General features: G+C 48.8%; 1 protein-coding gene across 4 annotated transcripts in view; it reads right to left on the bottom strand.

The window, feature by feature from the left end:
- Nucleotides 1-19,648, bottom strand: part of CFLAR (CASP8 and FADD like apoptosis regulator) — a 173,117-nt gene that overhangs the window by 95,727 nt on the left and 57,742 nt on the right. For all 4 annotated transcript variants that reach the window (XM_033946842.1, XM_033946841.1, XM_033946844.1 and 1 more), the window contains exon 2: nucleotides 1,682-2,092. In XM_033946842.1, the coding sequence (XP_033802733.1) occupies nucleotides 1,682-1,977 (296 nt within the window). In that variant the 5' untranslated portion in view covers nucleotides 1,978-2,092. The remainder of the gene's footprint in view (nucleotides 1-1,681; nucleotides 2,093-19,648) is intronic.

Raw genomic sequence — 19,648 nt, 5'->3', positions numbered from 1 at the left:
GAGCTGCTGTATAGAAAGGGGAATAGTGGCTCAGGGGAGGAGATCATAGCTTACTGGCCAGTTTAGGGGCTAGTTTTGAAAAACTGAAAGTTCAATGGACTGCGATATTGGGGGTAGTAGGGGGGGAGAGGAGATTATTACTGGTCTATGTTTAAGACACTACAACTCTTACCTATTACTGGTTGATTTATATGGTTGCTCAGAAATCTGTTAAATAAATTAATCAAAAAGAGATAACTTTTTATTTGGACTATTATATTTTTCATTTTTTGAGCAAAAAGATGATCATATTACAAAAATAAAAAGTTAAAAACAATCCAATAGCATAAGACCTTTCAAGTTAAGAAACTAAGGGCTAGATTCACAAAGCAAACCGATTGTGTACCAATCAGTTTGCGACCCCTTTGCAACCAGATTTCCCTTCTGAACTATTCACTAACCTCTCCTGATCCGCTTCGAATCTGTGCATGCAAAGTAGGCAGGGACGTGATTTACAACACAAAATTTCATATCTGGCTGGGCTGGCCGATCAACTGAAGAAGCGATTGCTGGGGACCAGTCGAAAAGTCTTTCCGACTCTGGAAGCCCTACTCTCTGCCCTGCTTGCCATCCTGCTCTGAAATCTCTCCTGCCTACTCTGCCCCGAATCGCTGCCGTGCTCTGCCCAGATCTTTTGTCTCCTGCCTGCTTACCCCGAATGCCGCCCTGCTGTTTCCCGTGTCTCTTGCCTGCTCGCCCCGAATGCCGCCCTGCTCTGCCCTGATCTTCGCCTCGAATGCAACCCTGCTCTGCCCCAATCTTGTCTCCTGCCTGCTCGCCCCGAATGCCGCCCTGCACTGCGAGCCCATGGTTTTAACCCATAGGCTTTAAGCGGGTTAAAACCACAGGTTCAATTAAAACAATAAAAAATAAATCTATGCCGGGCCCGGCTTTCTCTGCCAGTACACTTTGGATATTTGGCAGGTGAGAATTTCCAGGTCATTGGTTAATTTAGAGTCAAGAGTTTGAAACTGGAAGTGATCTCGGAGGTATTGCTAAAGGAATGATTTTGTAATTTGAGGGTAGTATCATATTTTTGTAATTTGAGGGTAGTATCATATTTTATTTCTCTGTTCTATTTCTATTTACTTTCTATATTGTCATTCTAGTTAATTCAAGAACACATACCAGGCGTGGAAAATTTACAGGTGCCTGGTCTTACCCAAATTTTTATTAATTCAATGACCTGTAGAGTGTGATCAAAATGATTCCTGGCATAGGTGTAACCTGAGCAGCTTATATAGCCGGTAAGAACCACTGTAACTGGGGAAAGAAGGGGGAAAAGAATAGAGGAAGAGATGACAGCAATTTAAAAAAGACTTTACTGAAATAAAACAGATGAGGGGTGGGGGGATTTGAAAAACTGTGACTTAAGGCTCATGGAGACTTCTCATTTAGAGCAGGCTCTGACTGAGCTCAAGTTGATGGGTAAAACATGTTAAAACAGTATTTAAAATATTTATTTTAAACAAGAGGTGTGGTCACAATAATTAAGATATACAACTTCTGTTAAGAAATAAAATATTAGAATAATTCAGAGACATCTTTATAAATAAGAGGCATTAATAGAGCCATAAAAGAGGCAAACTGATCTGCGGGATCTATTATGCTTAGCTGTTTAACATAAACATAGTGCTATTACCTGTAATCAGAAACCAAGTGGGGATGGCTAGCCAAGTCCGCCTCCACTGATCCTTTTCCAGTCTTCAGGATCTTCTTCAGCAAGTCATACCTTCTCATCCTGTAAAGCAGCTCAGAGAGTCCATAAGGCAACAGCTTTCCCATTTCATTTAAAGTGTCCAAGATTTCTCTGACATCAGGAAGAGGCAAATCCAAAATATCCCGGCACAAAAAGAGCATTATCTCCTGTTCATCTTTGTCCAGCTCCTGCTCTATCTGATGAATGATAGCAGCTGGCACTTTGCTACACACGCTCATTACCTACTCCAGTTTCAGCTAAACCGTTAGCTGTCTTAACAGTAGGCTAAATAACGATCACAGCAGAATTAGCTGAGTGTTTCATTTTCTGTCTTCTACAACCAGGGAAATTCCGCTAAAGAAAAAAAAACAGGATGTGATTTAGTTCTGTAAATTCCATTCAGTTGTTTAAACATTAATACAGCAGAAAGATTAGATTTGCTATAACAACAGGGCCTCATTTCTTATGGCTTTCGTTATATATGTACATCTATTCTGCCTGCCCACACAAAGCTGGCAAGAAACAAATCAAAATCCAGGTGGTCCTTTTTTCCTATATTTTAAATTACAAACAGAAACTGGGGCAAACTGCTCGAGGCATTCTCTACCCACTATTTCATACTGTATGTAGGTTATTGACAAACTTGACTCTAGAAGGAATAGTACATTTTACAAATTTAAAAACCTTTTAAAAATGTTATTTTAAAAGGAGTCTAACAAAAAGCTAGAACGGTACTATGGAACCAATACACAAATATGTGGATTACATAGAACCTCCTTGTGGAAAATCCACATTTTCAGGCTATGTTTCCTTTAATGATGTACTATGACAATATGCTTCCTGTTCTACATCAGATAAGAATAAGATGTTTTGATTCATCAGCTCATGTAGCTATTTTAGCAGCAGTCATGTTCCACAAACAGGCTAGAGAGGGACTACTTTTTGCATAAAGAGGATTTTGCTTTAGGGAACAGGTATTAACAACTCAATTTTGTGCATGTTTCTATATCTGAATCATAAATTTTAATGGATAATTTTAAAAATATATCAAACTAAGGATAAGGATCTATAAATTAAAACTGCACATAGCACACAGTTCCTTCAAAATGTAATCCCCCATGAAAAGACTTGAGAAACCTTCTTTAAAAGGAACATTGCGTCGCAGCTTACATATTGATCTGTTATCTCATGTCCCAAACTGTTATGCAGGTTGCCACAAAAGAACTACCACTGACCAGACCCAAACATAGTTTCTGAGTCAATAAGACAGGAAAATCAAAAGGAAGAGGTAAAGTGCCCCCCAAAAGATCTGGGTGTCATTGTAGACAATATGATGAAACCTTCCACCCAATATGTGGCAGCGGCCAAAAAAGCAAACAGGAAGCTAGGAATTATTAGAGAACGGATGGTTAACAAGGCTAAAGATAGTATAATGCCTCCATGGTGCGACTTCATCTGGAGTATTGCGTTCAATTCTGTTCTCCTTATCTCAAGAAAGGAACAGCAGCACTAGAAAAGGTTCAAAGAAGAGCGACCAAGATGATAAAGGGGATGGAACTCCTCTCATATGAGGAAAAGCTAAAAAAGTTAGTGTTCTTCAGCTTGGAAGAGACGGCTGAGGGGAGATATGATTGAAGTCTATAAAATCCTGAGTGGAGTAGAATGGGTACAAGTGGATCGATTTTCATTCTGTCAAAAATTATAAAGACTAGGGGATACTCGATTAAGTTACAGGGAAATATTTTTAAAACCAATAGGAGGAAATTTTGTTTTCGCTCAGAGAATAGTTAAGCTCTGGAACGCTTTGCCAGAGGTTGTGATAAGAGCGGATAGTGTAGCTGGTTTTAAGAAAGGTTTGGACAATTTCCAGAGGAAAAGTCCATAGTCTGTTATTGAGGAAAACATGGGGGAAGCCAATGCTTGCTCTGGATTGGTAGCATGGAATGTTGCTACTCCTTGGGTTTTGGCTAGGTACTAGGGACCTGGATTGGCCACCATGAGAACAGTCTACTAGGCTTGATGGATCATTGGTCTGACCCAGTAAGGCACGAATACAGGATGTCCGGGGCGGTACTTGGAGAGACCTCCCAGGAAAGAGACTTGGGAGTTATGATCGACAAGTCGATGAATCTGTCCGCGCAATGTGCAATGGCGAAAATGGAGAACAGAATGCTAGGAATGATAAAGAAGGGGATCATGAACAGATTGGAGAAGGTTATCATGCCGCTGTACCGGGCCATGGTGTGCCCTCTCCTGGAGTACTGCATCCAGCACTGGTCGCCGTACATGAAGAAGGACACGGTACTACTCGAAAAGGTCCAGAGAAGAGCGACTAAGATGGTTAAGGGGTTGGAGGAGTTTCCGTACAGCGAAAGATTAGAGAAACTGGGCCTCTTCTCCCTCAAACAGAGGAGATTGAGAGGGGACATGATCGAAATATTCAAGGTACTGAAGGGAATAGACTTAATAGATAAGGACAGGTTGTTCACCCTCTCCAAGGTAGGGAGAACGAGAGATTACTCTCTAAAATTGAAAGGGGATAGATTCCGTACGAACATAAGGAAGTTCTTTTTCACCCAGAGACTGGTAGAAAACTGGAACTCTTCCGGAGTCCGTCATAGGGGAAAACACCCTCCAGGGATTCAAGACAAAGTTAGACAAGTTCCTGCTGAACCAGAACATACGCAGGTAGGGCTGGTCTTAGTTAGGGCGCTGGTCTTTGACCAGAGGGCCGCCGCATGAGCAAACTGCTGGGCGCGATGGACCACTGGTCTGACCCAGCAGCGGCAATTCTTATGTTCTTATACAAAAGGAAACTGAACTCTATGTAAGGAAAATTAATAAAACCAAGAGGAAAAAGAAACCATTATGGTTCTCAAAACAGGTGGCTGAAAAAATAAATAAAGACAAAACAGGTGGCATTCAAGGAATATTCCTTGAATGCCACCTGTTTTGTCTTTATTTATTTTTATATTATTTTTATATTATTTTCTATTTAGAAAAAAATGCAAGAGAAACTCAGAAAAGAATAGTGGATAAAACTAAAAGAAATGACGAGAGAAATATGATTGGCAAAAGCAAGAGGCAGAAGAAACATTGGCTAGAGAGGTAAAGAAAAGAGACAAGACTTTTTTCAGGTATATTGGAGAAAGAAGGAAGACTAGAAATTAAATTGTGAGACTAAAATATACTGAGAACGCAGATATGCTAAACAAACACTTCAGTTCTGTGTTCATGCAATAAAAGTCTGGATAAGGACCTTGGTTGGCTGCCAATGTATATGTGGAAATGGAGTACATATTGCATCATTCACAGAAAAAAGTGTTTATGAACAACTTGGAAAACTAAAGGTGGACAAAGCCATGGGATCAGACGAGATCCATCCTAGTGTATTGAGGGAACTCTGTGAAGTTCTTGCGGGACCTCTTGCAGATTTTTTAAATATATCCTTGGAGATAGGAGAGGTTCCATGGGATTGGAGAAGAATGAATGTAGTCCCTCATCACAAAAGTGGTAACAGGCTGGTAGGAAGTTCTGCTGAAGGAAAGAATAGAGAACTACCTGGAATTGACCAGATTAAAAGATCAGAGACAACATGGTTTCACCAAGGGGAAATCGTGCCAAATGAATCCAATTGACTTCTTTGACTTGGTGACCAGAGAACTGGATAGATGATATGTGCGCTAGATATAGTCTACCTGGATTTCAGCAAAGACTTTGACATGGTTCCTCATAGGAGAATCATCAATAAACTTAGCGGGCTGAGGTAGGATCCAAAGTGGTGACATGGATTAGAAATTGATTGACTGACAGATGACAGAGAGTAGGGGTAAATGGAATTTGCTCGGGGAAAGAAAGGTAAGTAGTGATATGCCTCAGGGATCAGTACTGAGGACCATTAGTGCTGGGTGTATCTTATAAGCTCCTAAAACTCACAACTGTCCAGCCTATTATTAAGGTGGCAATTTAGGTCAAAGCACTGAGTCTTCCTATTATCTGGTTTTGCAATTGCAGTTTATTAGCAGATTTAATGAAAAATTTGCTTACTGTGAACTACTTGATTATCTGGAAGCTTCTGGTGTACTGAGTGCTTGGTAGTCAGGATTTCTAAAGCATCACAGAAGAAAAATTGTCTTGGACCCCTTATTAAATATTAGGTTTACTTTGGATAAAGGGAATTATTATTATTATTATTATTATTATTATTATTATTATTAGGTTCTTATATCCCGCCATACCCAGAGAGTTCTAGGCGGTTTACATTCGTTACATTAGGATCCGGTCTGAACCCGGATTTACAAAATTTTATCGGAATTGCAGGTAGCGCGGAAGGAGGCACAGGTTTATCGTAGTTGGGTTAGAGGATAAAATGGAGGGAGTGGGAAACCAGAAGAGGGGGGGGAGAGGGAGGTGGGGGTGGGGGGGTTGGAGTGTATGCGGGGAGTAAGGACTAAGGGTCTTGTTTGCGAAAGAGGTGTGTTTTGAGAAGTTTTCTGAAATCTAGGTAGTTCGGGGCCTCTAGCATCAATTGGGCTAGCCAAGGGTTCAGCTTGGCCGCCTGGAAGGCGAAGGTTTTGTCGATGAATCTTTTGAGCTGGCATGATTTTATGGAGGGGAAGGTAAACAACTGGATTCTGCGGGATTTCTTGTTGGTGCAATACATATTGAAATGTGGGGAGAGGTATTTTGGTGAGAGACCAAATACTGTCTTGTAACAGATGCAGGCGAACTTGAAGAGGACTCGGGATTCGAAGGGTAGCCAGTGCAGTTGGTGGTAGAAGGGGGTGATGTGTTCCCATTTGTTCAGGCCGAAAATGAGATTTCCAAAGCATATAATACAATTAACTACTGGTTATTATTGAAGATCAATTGATGTGGCATTTTGAGAATCTATGCTGGCTTGAGCACCTTCTTTTCTAACAAATAGATCTGAAACAGCCCATTGGGATGGTTAGAACTCAGGACATCATCTTCCTTAGCAGTGGTCTCTTCACAAGGTTAAGTCTCATATTTGTCATCTTTGAATATATATATATATATACACACACACACACACATACAGTAAAACCTTGGATTGCAAGTAACTTGGTTTGCAACTGTTTTGCAAGACAAGCAAAACATTTGATTAAATTTTAACTTGATATACAAGCAATGTTTTGGAACACAAGTACATACAGTATACACACATCACAACTGATGTGTTCTTCTCTCTCTGACATTACAAGAGTGTAATGACTACACTCTACGCCCCAGAAATATCAAACAAGAGACAAGTTAATCTAATCATGTATTTTTTAATAAGTATAACTTATGGGCAGACTGGATGGACCGTTCAGGTCTTTATCTGCCGTCACTTACTATGACTGTTCTAAACAAGTAAAGTCTTGCAATGCGAGTACCTACAGTATGCACGCATCACATCATTACAACTGAGCCAATGGTTTTTCTCTCTCTGACGCTGCAGGAGTGTAGTGACTGTCCTAAATGAGCGAGGTCTTGCAATACAAGTACATATAGTATTTTGTATTAAAGTTTTTGGATTGTGGAACGAATCGTCTGAGTTTCCATTATTTCCTATGGGGAAATTTGCTTTGATATGAGTGCTTTGGAATACAAGCATGCTTCTGAAACGAATTATGCTTACAAACTGGCATCACATCAGAGGATTTTTGCTAATTGGCCCAGCAGGTGGAGATAGAGAACTGACTTGCAGGTGTATATCATGGATGGAAGTTGGAACCCTCTTGGCCAGTTATTATCGCTCTTTCGCCAAAACATCAGGAACAATGCAGCTGCAAAGAACAAACAAACTTCTCCCCATAATCTAAGAACACTCACACGTTGCTTGCCCGCGAGATAAACCACCACTGTAATCCTGACTGGACGGGGCTCTGGATTCATCTGCTGCATCTAAAGGAAAGAAAATTATCAGGTAAGGACATAATTTTACCTTCCTTAGCGCCGGCAGCAGATGAATCCAGAGACTGGTGGGATGAAGCCAAGCAAACCTCAAACCGGGTGGGACGAATATGTTGCCTCTGCAATGACTGAAGCACCAAAGGATGCATCAGCGTGCTCCACCACATCCAAATGCTTAGAAAATGTATTCGAGGACGACCAACTGGCCACCCTACAAGTCTCTTCCAGGGAGAATCCCCTGGACTCGGCCCAAGACATAGCCATTGCCCTGGTTGAGTGAGTATGAAGAGCCTCCGGCAAACACTTGCCCGCTAACAAATATGCGGAAGCGATAGCCTCCCGGACCCAATGAGCCACCGAGGTCTTGGAAGCCACCAGACCCTTCCTATGTCCCGAAAAAAGCACAAAGAAGTGATCTGAACGCCAAAAATCATTAGTAACCTTCAGATAGTGCAACAGGACTCTGTGCACATCAAGCACAGTTACTTACCGTAACAGGTGTTATCCAGGGACAGCAGGCAGATATTCTCACATGTGGGTGACGTCATCCACGGAGCCCCGACGCGGACAGCTTTTCAAGCAAACTTGATTGAAGATTTCAAGTTTGCTAGTGCTGCACCACGCATGTGTGTGCCTTCCTGATCCACTAGAGGGCGCATACCCACCTCATGGTCCTCAGTTCAGATAGCTAGCAAAGAAGCCAACCTCGGGGAGGCGGGCGGGTTGTGAGAATATCTGCCTGCTGTCCCTGGATAACACCTGTTACGGTAAGTAACTGTGCTTTATCCCAGGACAAGCAGGCAGCATATTCTCACATGTGGGTGACCTCCAAGCTAACCAAAAAGGGACGGAGGGAAGTTGGCAATCCAAGAAAACAGATTATGCCAAACCGACTGGCCAACCGGCCGTCGCCCCTGGACAGAGTATCCAGGCAGTAGTGGAAGGTGAAAAGATGAACCGAAGACCAAATGGCAGCCTTGCCAAACTCCCCGACAGGCGTCGACCTGAGGAAAGCTACCGAAGCTGCCATCACTCGGGCTCTATGTCCTGTGACTCGACCCTACAGTGCGAGACCAGCCTGAGCATATGAAAAGGAAAAACAAGCAGCGAACCAGTTGGACAAGGTGCGCTTGAAAACCGAGCGTCCCGACCAATGAGGGCGAAGGACAAAAAGAAAAGAGGAACCGTCCCAGGAGACTGACGAGCGTTGGAGACAAAAAGCCAACGCCCACTTACAGTCAAGTGTGCGATGCGCCACCTCGCCAGGAGGCGAGTGGGGCTTCGGAAAAAGGACGGAAAGAATAATAGAAAGATTGAAAAGAAGGCCGAAACCACCCCGGACAAGAACTGGGGTGGAGCACGCAGGACCACCGTGTCCCGATGAAATACAGGAAAAGACGGGTCCGCAACCAGAGCTTGCGGCTCACTGACTCTGGGAGCAGACGTGAGAGCAACCAGGAATACCACCTGCCAGGTGAAGTAATTCAAAAGAGCTTCATCAATGGAATCAAATGGAGGTATCCCAATTGAGCCAGGAACACACAAAGATCCCAAACACTGGAGGGGCTTTGAGTGGAGGATGTACAATGAAGAGAACCCACATAAAGCGGGAAACCGTAGGATGGACGAAGAGTAGCGTCCCATTCAGCGGCCGATGAAAGGCAGCAAATGCACAGAGGAGGATTCGAAAAGATGTAGATTTGAGACCAGACCGAGCCAAGTGCAACAGATAATCCAGCACTGAAGGCAAGGAGGCAGAGAGCGAATCCATGCGGTGCTCAGCACACCACGCAGCAAATCAGGACCATCTCTGGGAAAAGCATTGCCGAGTGGAGATCTTTCGAGAGGCCTCGAGAACACCCCCACCGACTGAGAGAAACCGAAGGAGGGAGGCACGTTGCGAGGAACCAAGCTGCAGATTGGAATGCAACAGAAACCGCAACACTGAGACAGCAGAGAACGGGAACATAGGTAGAAGCTGAGTTCCCCGATACGCTGGAGGAACCATGGCCGCCAGGGCCACAGAGGAGCCATCAAGATCCTGATGGCGCAGACCGACAATCCGAGTACAGGGAGGGAACGCATAGAACCCGCCCATTCCATCGAGAAGGAAGCATCCACCACGATGCGAACTCGGTAGAACATCCTCGAGCGATCTCGAGGCAACCAGAGAGTGAGGGTTCAAGTGAACAGAACTACCTGTTGCCCAAAGAAGAAGCAGTGACGTAACACCCACTGCCATTGACAAAAGGCTGCCCCGCAAAGAAACAGGGAACCTGTACACCCTGGCTTGGTCACCGAATTCATTGCCAGGAGAAGTCGGGACGCACCCGGTCACGGTATTGCAAATGGCCTGGAGTTCCAGCAGATTGATGAGGCTGCGACAGCCCGCACCCGACCAAGAACCCGAAGGCCGTCGAGATGCACCCCTACGCCAATGCCAAGTAGTCCATCGGCAGACGGGAAAACGAGGAGGTGGCCCCCCAACGAAACAACGTGTCAAGGTGGGCGACACCTCGATATGCTGGGAAGCGGGATCCCGATCCTTTCAGCACTAAGATGCTCGGGTCCAGCGGGGAACATGAAGATGAAACCCGGCGAACCACGGGACATCCACCGGGGAAAACCCTTGCTACCAAAAGGATCAGCAACAGGTCTGCCGAGGCCGAAAACCGCTGAGACACCAGCCGACACAAGCGCCGAAAGGCCACCTGCCGAGGCAGAGGCAGAAAAGACCGAAGGTGGACCGAGGACAGAAGGCCCACCTTCCGGCATAAACCCACAAGGGCCTCCTCTGAGGCCCCGACAAGGATCCAGTTCCGCCCCTACTGACTCCCGAGACTGGGGCGGGCTGAGATAGACCCACTCCCGTACTAGAACAAGTGCAGGGCACGAAAGGCCAGGACCAAACGCAGATGGGAGGATGGGAATGCCCAACCGACAGAAGGGAGGCTATACTCCCGGTGCGTAGGCACGGAGACACCGCTCCCGAAGGGAGTGGAGGAATCCCCAGAAGGAGAGCAGCCCGGAGGCAATGCGAGAATAGACGAAAGGACGGCCCGAAGTCGCCGAAGCCGGCGGCCAACCCCAAACCCGGCGCTGCAGCAGCTATGGCGGCTGCTGCGAAGGAGGCCGAGATGACATAAGAAGGGTCTCCAGAGAAGGAGTCCAAACCACCAAGGCAGACGGGATGAAGCCAAAGGCGTCCCGATAGGCGAAGGACCTGTCGCGAGCTGAGAGGCGGTTAGTGGACACCACAAGAGAGGCCTCAATAAGCACAGAACTCACGCACGTAAAAGCGGCGAGACGCGCCTGGAGGGGCGGAACCTCAGCCCCCCTCGGCGCCAAGCGAGAGGCCGCATGGCGGGAGCAATAGAGCCGGAGCAGGGAGAGAGGCTGAACCCTCTCGAACCGGAGCTGGAGACGCCCAGGTGCAACCCCGGAGTCGACACCGTGGCCCAAACCCAGCCGCTGCCGCGGTAACAGCGACGGTGCTGCACTAAGCCACCGTCACTTCGAAACACAAGGCCATAGCACCCCAAAGGGCACAAAGCCCCAAGCGACGTCAAGTCACACGCCCCCGTCGACGGTGCGAAGCCTCGGCAACGACGAGGCGCAGAGCTCCAGCCAACGATGAGGCCCCCAGCCTCAGTCGACGTCGAGGCGCAAGCCTCAGGCGACGTCGAGCACAAGCGTCCAGAGACGCGGAGCACACGGCCGCAGCCGACACCGAAGGCACAAAGCATCCGCCGAGACACCCAACCTCCGCCGACATCGAGACCTCCAGCCCCAGTCGACATTGAGGCAGAAATCAATCGAGGCACCCAGCCGCATTCTACATCGAGGCGCAAGGCCCCAGGCGGCGGGGAGGCACCAAGCCGAAGTCGACGTCAAGGCCGCTGCCGTCGACGGCGAGGCACCAAGCCCCAATCGACGTCGGGTCACAAAGCTCCAACGACGTCAAGAAACGAAGCCCCAGGCGGCGGCGAGGCACCAAGCCCCAGCGACGGCGAGGCACCAAGCCCCAGTCGACGGCGAGGCACGAAGCCCGGTCGACGTCGAGGCACGAAACCTCATACGACATCGAGGCATGAAGCCTCCGTCGACTTCGAGGCACGAAGCTCCAGTCGACGTCGCGGCACAAAGCTCCAGCCGACGTCGAGGCACATCGAGGGTCAGAAATCAGCACCGTACCAACGAACTGGTAAGAAAGGTGCAGCAGTGCGCTCCCTAAGGGCAACCTCGACATGAGTACTCTCATGGAAGGAGGCATGCATTGAAGGTCTCGTAGAGGCGGACACGACCGCACTCGATGCCACCGTCGACGTCGAGGCACGAAGCCTCAGTCGACGTCGAGACAGGAAGGCTCAGTCAAGGTCAAGGCACGAAGCCTCAGATGACGCCTAGGCACAAAGCCCCCTTCGACGCCGAAGCACGAAGCCCCCGGCGACGTCGAGGCACGAAGCCTCAGTTGACGTCGAGGCACGAAGCCTCAGTCGACGTCGAGGCACGAAGCCTCAGTCGACGTCGAGGCACGAAGCCTCAGTCGACGCCGCGGCACGAAGCCTCAGTCGCCGCCGCGGCACGAAGCCTCAGTCGACGCCGAGGCACGAAGCCTCAGTCGACGCCGAGGCACGAAGCCTCAGTCAAGGTCGAGGCACGAAGCCTCGGTCGACGTCGAGGCACGAAGCCGCAGTCAAGGTCGAGGCACGAAGCCTCAGTGGACGCCGAGGCACGAAGCCTCAGTCGACGTCGAGGCACAAAGCCTCAGTCGACGTCGAGGCACAAAGCCTCAGTCGACGTCAAGACACGAAGCCCCAGTCGACGTCGAGACACGAAGCCTCAGTCGACGTCGAGGTACAAAGCTTGAGTCGAGGTCGAGGCACGAAGCCTCAGTCGAGGGCGAGGCACGAAGCCTCAGTCGAGGGCGCGGCACAGAGCCTCAGTCGACGTCGAGGGACAAAGCCTCAGTCGAGGCACGAAGCCTCAGTCGAGGTCGAGGCACGAAGCCTCAGTCGAGGGCGAGGCACGAAGCCTCAGTCAACGTCGAGTCACGAAGCCTCATTCGAGGGCGAGGCACGAAGCCCCAGTCGAGGTCGAGGCACGAAGCCTCAGTCGACATCGAGGTACAAAGCCTCCGTCGAGGTCGAGGCACGAAGCCTCCGTCGAGGTCGAGGCACGAAGCCTCCGTCGAGGTCGAGGCACGAAGCCCTCGTCGACGTCTAGGCACGAAGCCTCAGTCGACGCCGAGGCAAGAAGCCCTCGTCGACGTCGAGGCACGAAGCTCCAGCCGACGTCGAGGCACGAAGCTCCCGTCGACGTCGAGGCACATCGAGGTTCCGAAGTCAGCACCGTACCAATGAACTGGTAAGAAAGGTGCAGCAGTGCGCTCCATAAGGGCAACCTCGATCTGAGTATTCCCATGGGAGGAGGCACGCTTTGAAGGTGCCTGGAATGCCTGAGACTCAGCCGATGTCATTACCGAGGTAATGCCGCTAAAAAACAAAAGGAAGAAAGAAGACTTACCAGGGATCGAAGCTACTCAGTCCGATTCCAACGAAGGAACAAGGGTTCCGGCCATCCTGCTCACACGAGGTGAGCCGAGAGAGGTCAGGAGCAGAGAATACAGCTACAGCCAAAAGAGGCCTAGCCGCATGGCTGAGGCCCAAGAAGGGCCTGCCGTAAAAACACAATAAAAAGTCCGTTTTAAACATTTTTTTTTTTTTTTTAAACAAAGAAATACACGATCAAATAACAACGCACAGCGACTCCCTAACAAAATAAAGAAGCCGCGGTGCTAGAAAGGCACATAGAAGAACGGAGAGAAGAGAGACAGGGCTTTCTGGCTCCGCGGAAAACTAAGAACTGAGGACCATGAGGTGGGTATGCGCCCTCTAGTGGATCAGGAAGGCACACACATGCGTGGTGCAGCACTAGCAAACTTGAAATCTTCAATCAAGTTTGCTTGAAAAGCTGTCCGCGTCGGGGCTCCGTGGATGACGTCACCCACATGTGAGAATATGCTGCCTGCTTGTCCTGGGATAGCCACCAGACCCTTCCTATGTCCCGAAAAAAGCACAAAGAAGTGATCTGAACGCCAAAAATCATTAGTAACCTTCAGATAGTGCAACAGGACTCTGTGCACATCAAGCAAATGCAAAGAATGAAACCGCGATCCCAATCCTCTTCCTTGAACGACGGGAGGAAGAGGGACTGATTGGCATGAAAAGGCAAAACAACCTTAGGAAAAAAAGAAGGAACCCCCGACTCTGAAAAACACAAGAATGGATCCCTGCAGGACAATACCTGCAACTCAGACAAACGCCTAGCTGAAGTCAGAGCAAACAAAAAAACTGTCTTCAAGGAAACATCCTTAAGCGTCACGTCACTCAAAGGTTTGAAAGGAGCCCCTACCAACCTCCCGAGAATCACCTTCAAACTCCAATCCGGACATTGTCTCTTCAAAGGCATCCAAATACGGTTCACCCTAGAGAAGAATTCAACACCTTACCTCTGTAACAGGCGATAGCTGCCACCTGAACCCTAAGGGAATTGTAGACTAACTCTTTAGAAACTCCATCCTGCAAGAAAGAAAGAATATAAGGCAAGAAAGCCTGAAAGGGAGAAATCCTAAACCGACCGCACCAAGCATCAAACACTCGCTAGCCCCTAGCATAAGCGTAGAGGTAGACTTCTTCTTTACCTGCAGGAGAGTAGCAATAACCTGCTCGGAATAACCCTTACGCCTTAGCCGCGACCTCTCAATAGCCAGGCTGTAAGACCAAAGCAGGAGGGATTTTCCATCTGAACCGGTCTTTGCGCGAATAAGTCTAGAGTCACATGAAACCTAAGAGGATCGCCCTGCGACAGGCTCATCAGATCTGCGTACCATGGGCGGCACAGCCAGTCCGGAGCTACGAGTACCACCAAGCCTGGGAAGCGAGCAATCCGATGTAACACCAGGGCAGAAACACATTGTGACCGGGCCTGTCCCTGAGTAGGTGGGAAACCGGGCTCAGACCACAGGTAGATTTATTAATGTGCTTTTTATATGGCTGGATGAACAAAAACCCGGAAGACGGATTTCTAACTAGGTTTATTAAAGTTTCAAAAAAAACCCACACTTTCCTCCAACAAGCATAACAGGGGCTTCAGTCCTTGTGCCCTGCCTGGAGCTTCCAGGTCCATAAAATAAAGCATGTTAACATCCCAAATCTCCCAACAGAAACAAAGCAAAGGTTTGGCTTCCAAATTCTCCCACACAAAATGTGTCCAGGGTTAATGAACGTAGCCAAGCCCAACCTGGGCTAACTTTCAGGAGCTTCTTACCCCTCCAAGTCCTCCAGAGGTAAGATAACTAAACAGTTCTGACCATTACTTCTCAATTGGCCAGAATTGCCCTGACCCTGCTTCAAACACTGCTAGTGTCCAGGACTTCAATTAGCCTAGACTGGATTATTGAGGAAAGGGGCAAGACCTCTCATATCTCCCACTCCCCTAAGTCCATGTCTTCCCCGGGCTCACTCTCCCCAGGAAGGCTGTTCATCTCCCAGTCCATAGACCCATAACCCTGGCTGTTTCTCCACCCTGTGTCCTCAGGCTGCTTCTCCCAACCCCCTCCTTGCCTGCATGTTAACTCCTTGCTAACCTGTCCTCTCCAAGGCCAGTCTTTTGGTCCACCCTCCCAGGGTTTGTCTGGCAAGGCAAGATAGCGTCCAGGGATTTCAATCTCCCGCCTGCTGGGCTGTCTCCTGGATAGCATACGGGGCTGGGGAACAGGAACTCTGTAGTAGCTGCAATCCTTCCTGGTTGTTGGCTGATTGGGATTAGTCCCACCTGAGCTCCCCAACTGACTTCCCCTGGTTTGTATTTGAGGCTTTCTGACGTGCACACCTCGAGTGTTAACCCCACCCCCTCCTGAGTTGGGTTTAGGTTTCAGAGAAGGAGGAAAGGAGTAATAGGGGGAAGAATTCGGTTCAAGTGCCCTCCCCTTCTGGCTCTTAGGCTGGGTTATGACCGGGTTTTCTTCTTCCCTTCCTGGCTGTGCCAGCTCCATGCCAGGTTTTCCTGGGACCAGGGCATGATGCATGCTGGGTTTTGTGGTTCTTTTGGCTGGGACAGGGGCTTCCCTGTCACAACATACAGGGCAGAAACACATACAGGAGCTTCCGTGGAGGCCAAGGAAGAGCTAACACATCGACTCCTTCCGAAAAGTGTTCCCTGTGTCTACCGAAGAACCGTGGAACTTTGGCATTGCATACTGAGGCCATCAGATCATCTCCGGGAGACCCCACTTGCCAACAATGAGATGAAATGCCTGTTGGGACAATTCCCATTCTCCTGCATCCAGCAGATTCCTGCTGAGAAAGCCTGCCTGAATATTGGCCTTCCCTGCAATGTGCACCAATGACAGAAGAGGAAGATGAGCTTCAGCCCCAAAAAGAAGCATCTGCGCCTCTCGGGCTAACACCTGGCTCCTTGTACCCCCCTGTCTGTTGATATAGGGGACCGCCGTGACACTGTTTGACAGAACCTTGGTCGGCTTGCCCTGAATCAGCAGTTGAAACCTCAACAGAGCCAGCCTGATTGCCCTCAGCTCCAGAAGACAGATAGAACCTTGAGCCTCTTCCGAGTTCCAGCTGCCCTGTACCGAGGAGTGGAGGCACTAAGCCCCCCACCCGGTCAGGCTGGTGTCCGCCATGACTACCAGCCAGTCTGGGGTCGCCAGTGGCATGCCTTTGAATAGGTGATCTCCCTTCAACCACCACTACATGCTGTGAGAGGCTTAGTGACTCCATAACAGCCTCCTTTCATAGTCCTGTGACACCGGCAACCACTTGGACAGCAGGGACCTCTGCAAAGGCCTCATATGAAAATGAACCCAAGGAACCACCTCTAGTGTTGCTACCATGGAACCTAGGACCTGAACATAATCCCACACTCTTGGTTAAGGGACTTGCAACAGTTGATAGATCTGAGACTGCAACTTCTCTCCCCTGGTCTGGGGCAGAAAAACTTTCCCCTTGGTCGTATTGAATAGGACACCCAGACGCTCCAATGACTGCGAGGGGACTAGAGAACTCTTTGGAAAATTGATGACCCATCCCAGGGACTGAAGCAAGGAAATCACCCTCTGTGTGACTCTTAAGCTCTCCTGATGAGAGGAAGCCTGAATTAACCAATTGTCCAAATAAGGATGAATCCTAATGCCTTCCCTGCGAAGGAACACCGCTACCACTACCATCACCTTCGAAAATGTGTGTGGCGCTGGCCAAGCCAAAGGGCAGAGCCCAAAATTGATAATGTTGACCAAGAATCGCAAACCTTAGGTAACGGTGGTGTGGTGGCCAAATGGTAATATGCAGATACGCTTCCTTGAGGTCCAGCGCCATGGGGAACTTCCCTGGCTGAACCGCTGCAATCACGGATCTCACTGCTTCCACCCGGAAATGTCTGACATGGAGGAATTAATTGACCCTCTTGAGATCTAGAACCGGCCTGACGGATCCCCCTTTCTTGGGCACCACAAAGTAAATGGAATAGTGTTCCTGGCCCCTCTGGTCCGAAGGGACCAGAACCATTGCCCTCAGGTCAAACAGCCCCTGGAGTGAACTTCTCACCTTCTATACTTTGGCCCTGGAACACGGGGGACCCCCAAGAAAAAATCTGCAACAGGAGCGCAGAACTCTAATTTGTAACCTTCGCAAATTATATCAAGGACCCACTGGTCTGACATGATTTTGACCCTAACCCCCTATACAACCGGCGGAAGGAGGTGAGCTGGCTGGGAGGAAGAAGGTTTGGCAGGACGAAAGGGCTGCTTCTGGGAAAACCTGGACCTGGAGCTGCAAGACGCACTAAACGAGGCTCTATATGTCGACTTCCCAGGTCTATACCTCTTGGTATCCTGAAAGCGCAGTCTAGATGATGAAGACCTACCCAAACTCCTAGGCTTATCTTCCGGCAACCTCTGGGACCTAGAGTTCCCAAAGTCTTTTACCAGCCTATCCAGTTCCTCACCAAACAATAAATGGCCCTTAAATGGAAGTCACACCAAACGCAAGTTGAAGGCCGCATCTGTTGCTCAATGCCGAAGCCATAACTGTCACCTGGATGCCACTGACAGAGACAGAGGCTCAAACTACATCGTACCAAGCATCCACCAGATATGTCAGCCCTGACTTTACATCTGGAAATGTTGGAGGCAGAGCCTCCACTGACTCCACCAGTCCATCTGTAATTTGTTGGACCCACTAAAAGCAAGCTTGTGCTGCAAAAGAACTGCACATGGCTGCCTGCAGAGTCAGGGCTGCCACCTCAAAGGATGACTTCAAGGATGACTCGAGCCGCCTATCCTGAGGATCCTTAAGCGCTACTCCCCCCTCTACAGGTAGAGTGGTTTTCTTAGTCATGATTGCCACTAGCACATCCACCTTGGGAAACTTAAACTTGCCCTGCTCCTCCTGAGCCACCAGATATAACTGTTTCATAGCCTTGGCTACCCTGAGACCAGACTCCAGTGTATCCTACTGTGCAGAAATAAACACCTGCATGGCCTCATGCACCTGAAAGGCTTTAGGAGGCCTCCTAGTGCCAGCCATAAGGGGATTCAAAGTGGCAGATCCTCCTTGGTCAGATTGAGAGATATGCAGACATTCCAATGCTTTAGAAATGAATGCAGTTAGCTCCTCTCTATGAAACCGATGGAGCACCGAGGGATCATCTGCCTCTGACCCTAGCACCTCATCCAATTCCAGCTCCTGCTCCTGTAGAACCCCAGGGGAAGCAGAACGAGCAAGAGAGAGCCCAGGGTTAGATGCCTGCACCTCTTCCTCCTTATCAAACACCACCCTGCGTCATTTGGCTTCCCGCTGACCCCCTTCTCACCCCAAACAGTGGTAGGGCCAGTGGGTCATGGACCAAACTACCCTCCGGACTCTCCTCTGCCTGATCGGAGTTTGCCTTTTGCAACACAAAAACTTTGTGGAGCAAAAGAACAAACTCTGTGGAAACAGCCTGCAAAATTTCCAAATCCATGCTCACCTGCGCTTTCCCCTCTACTGCCTTACTGTTTCCTACCGCAGCCAACACCTTCACTTCCAACCGCGCATCGCTCACATGGGAATCAAGCCTTCCGGTGTCATCATCGCTGCACCCGTACCCCTGAACAAGCAATGGAACAAACTCCTGCTGGTGTTTTATGCTTCCCACAGCGGGAACACCGTTTAGCCACTCCTGCCATGGTACAAATGACAGGTGTTTCACATTGTATCTGCCAGGTATGGATTCATCTCAGTTTGGCCATTGTTTCTGCCTATAGTGTTTGGCATCATCACAACTGTTCCAAAGGCACAAGAAGTACAAGTATTTGGTGTACCCCAGTTGCAGACCCAGAAGGAGTGACAAAACTTTGAGATCACCACAGAGGTTCCACTGGTGATCTGCATAGTGTGTAAGTTTTAAAAGTGCCTCCATCAAGCGGAACTTACCCAAGATGGCGGTCTGAGGTATCTGCAGAGATGCCGTCATGCTTGTGGTGAAGGTTTCCTTATGTGATATAGTGAAAAGGAAATCGAAAATATGGGTGTTTCCCATTGAGGCAGCAGCACCATTTTACCCGATGGATGTCTTCGTCGATTGCGGCTCACGAACCCCACAACCGGAGGTTGCCACAGCTGGAGAGAGCGTACTAGTTGAGGCATGGGACTTCTCCTTCGAGGCTGCCACCTTATCTCCGGACAAGCGGAGTCCGCCTAGCTGCCCCGTTGCGACGGAGGAGTCATTTTTCGACGTGCCGGCTCAGTTTGTCCGCTTGCTGTCCTCTCTGAGTGGGAGGACTGACCCTGGAAGGGGGAAGGAGGAGCTTTCAAGAACCTAGCAAGCAGTGATAAGATCACAGCAAGCTCAAGCAGCTTCTCTAAGCACTCAGGAGGCTACAGGTACTTAGGGAGCCCAAGAAGTTTCTTTGATAATTGAGGTGGTCACTGGTAC

This window comes from Geotrypetes seraphini, chromosome 5 (assembly GCF_902459505.1).
Source record: "Geotrypetes seraphini chromosome 5, aGeoSer1.1, whole genome shotgun sequence".
In the NCBI taxonomy this organism is placed as follows: domain Eukaryota; kingdom Metazoa; phylum Chordata; class Amphibia; order Gymnophiona; family Dermophiidae; genus Geotrypetes; species Geotrypetes seraphini.
This window is presented reverse-complemented; position numbering and strand designations above follow the sequence as displayed.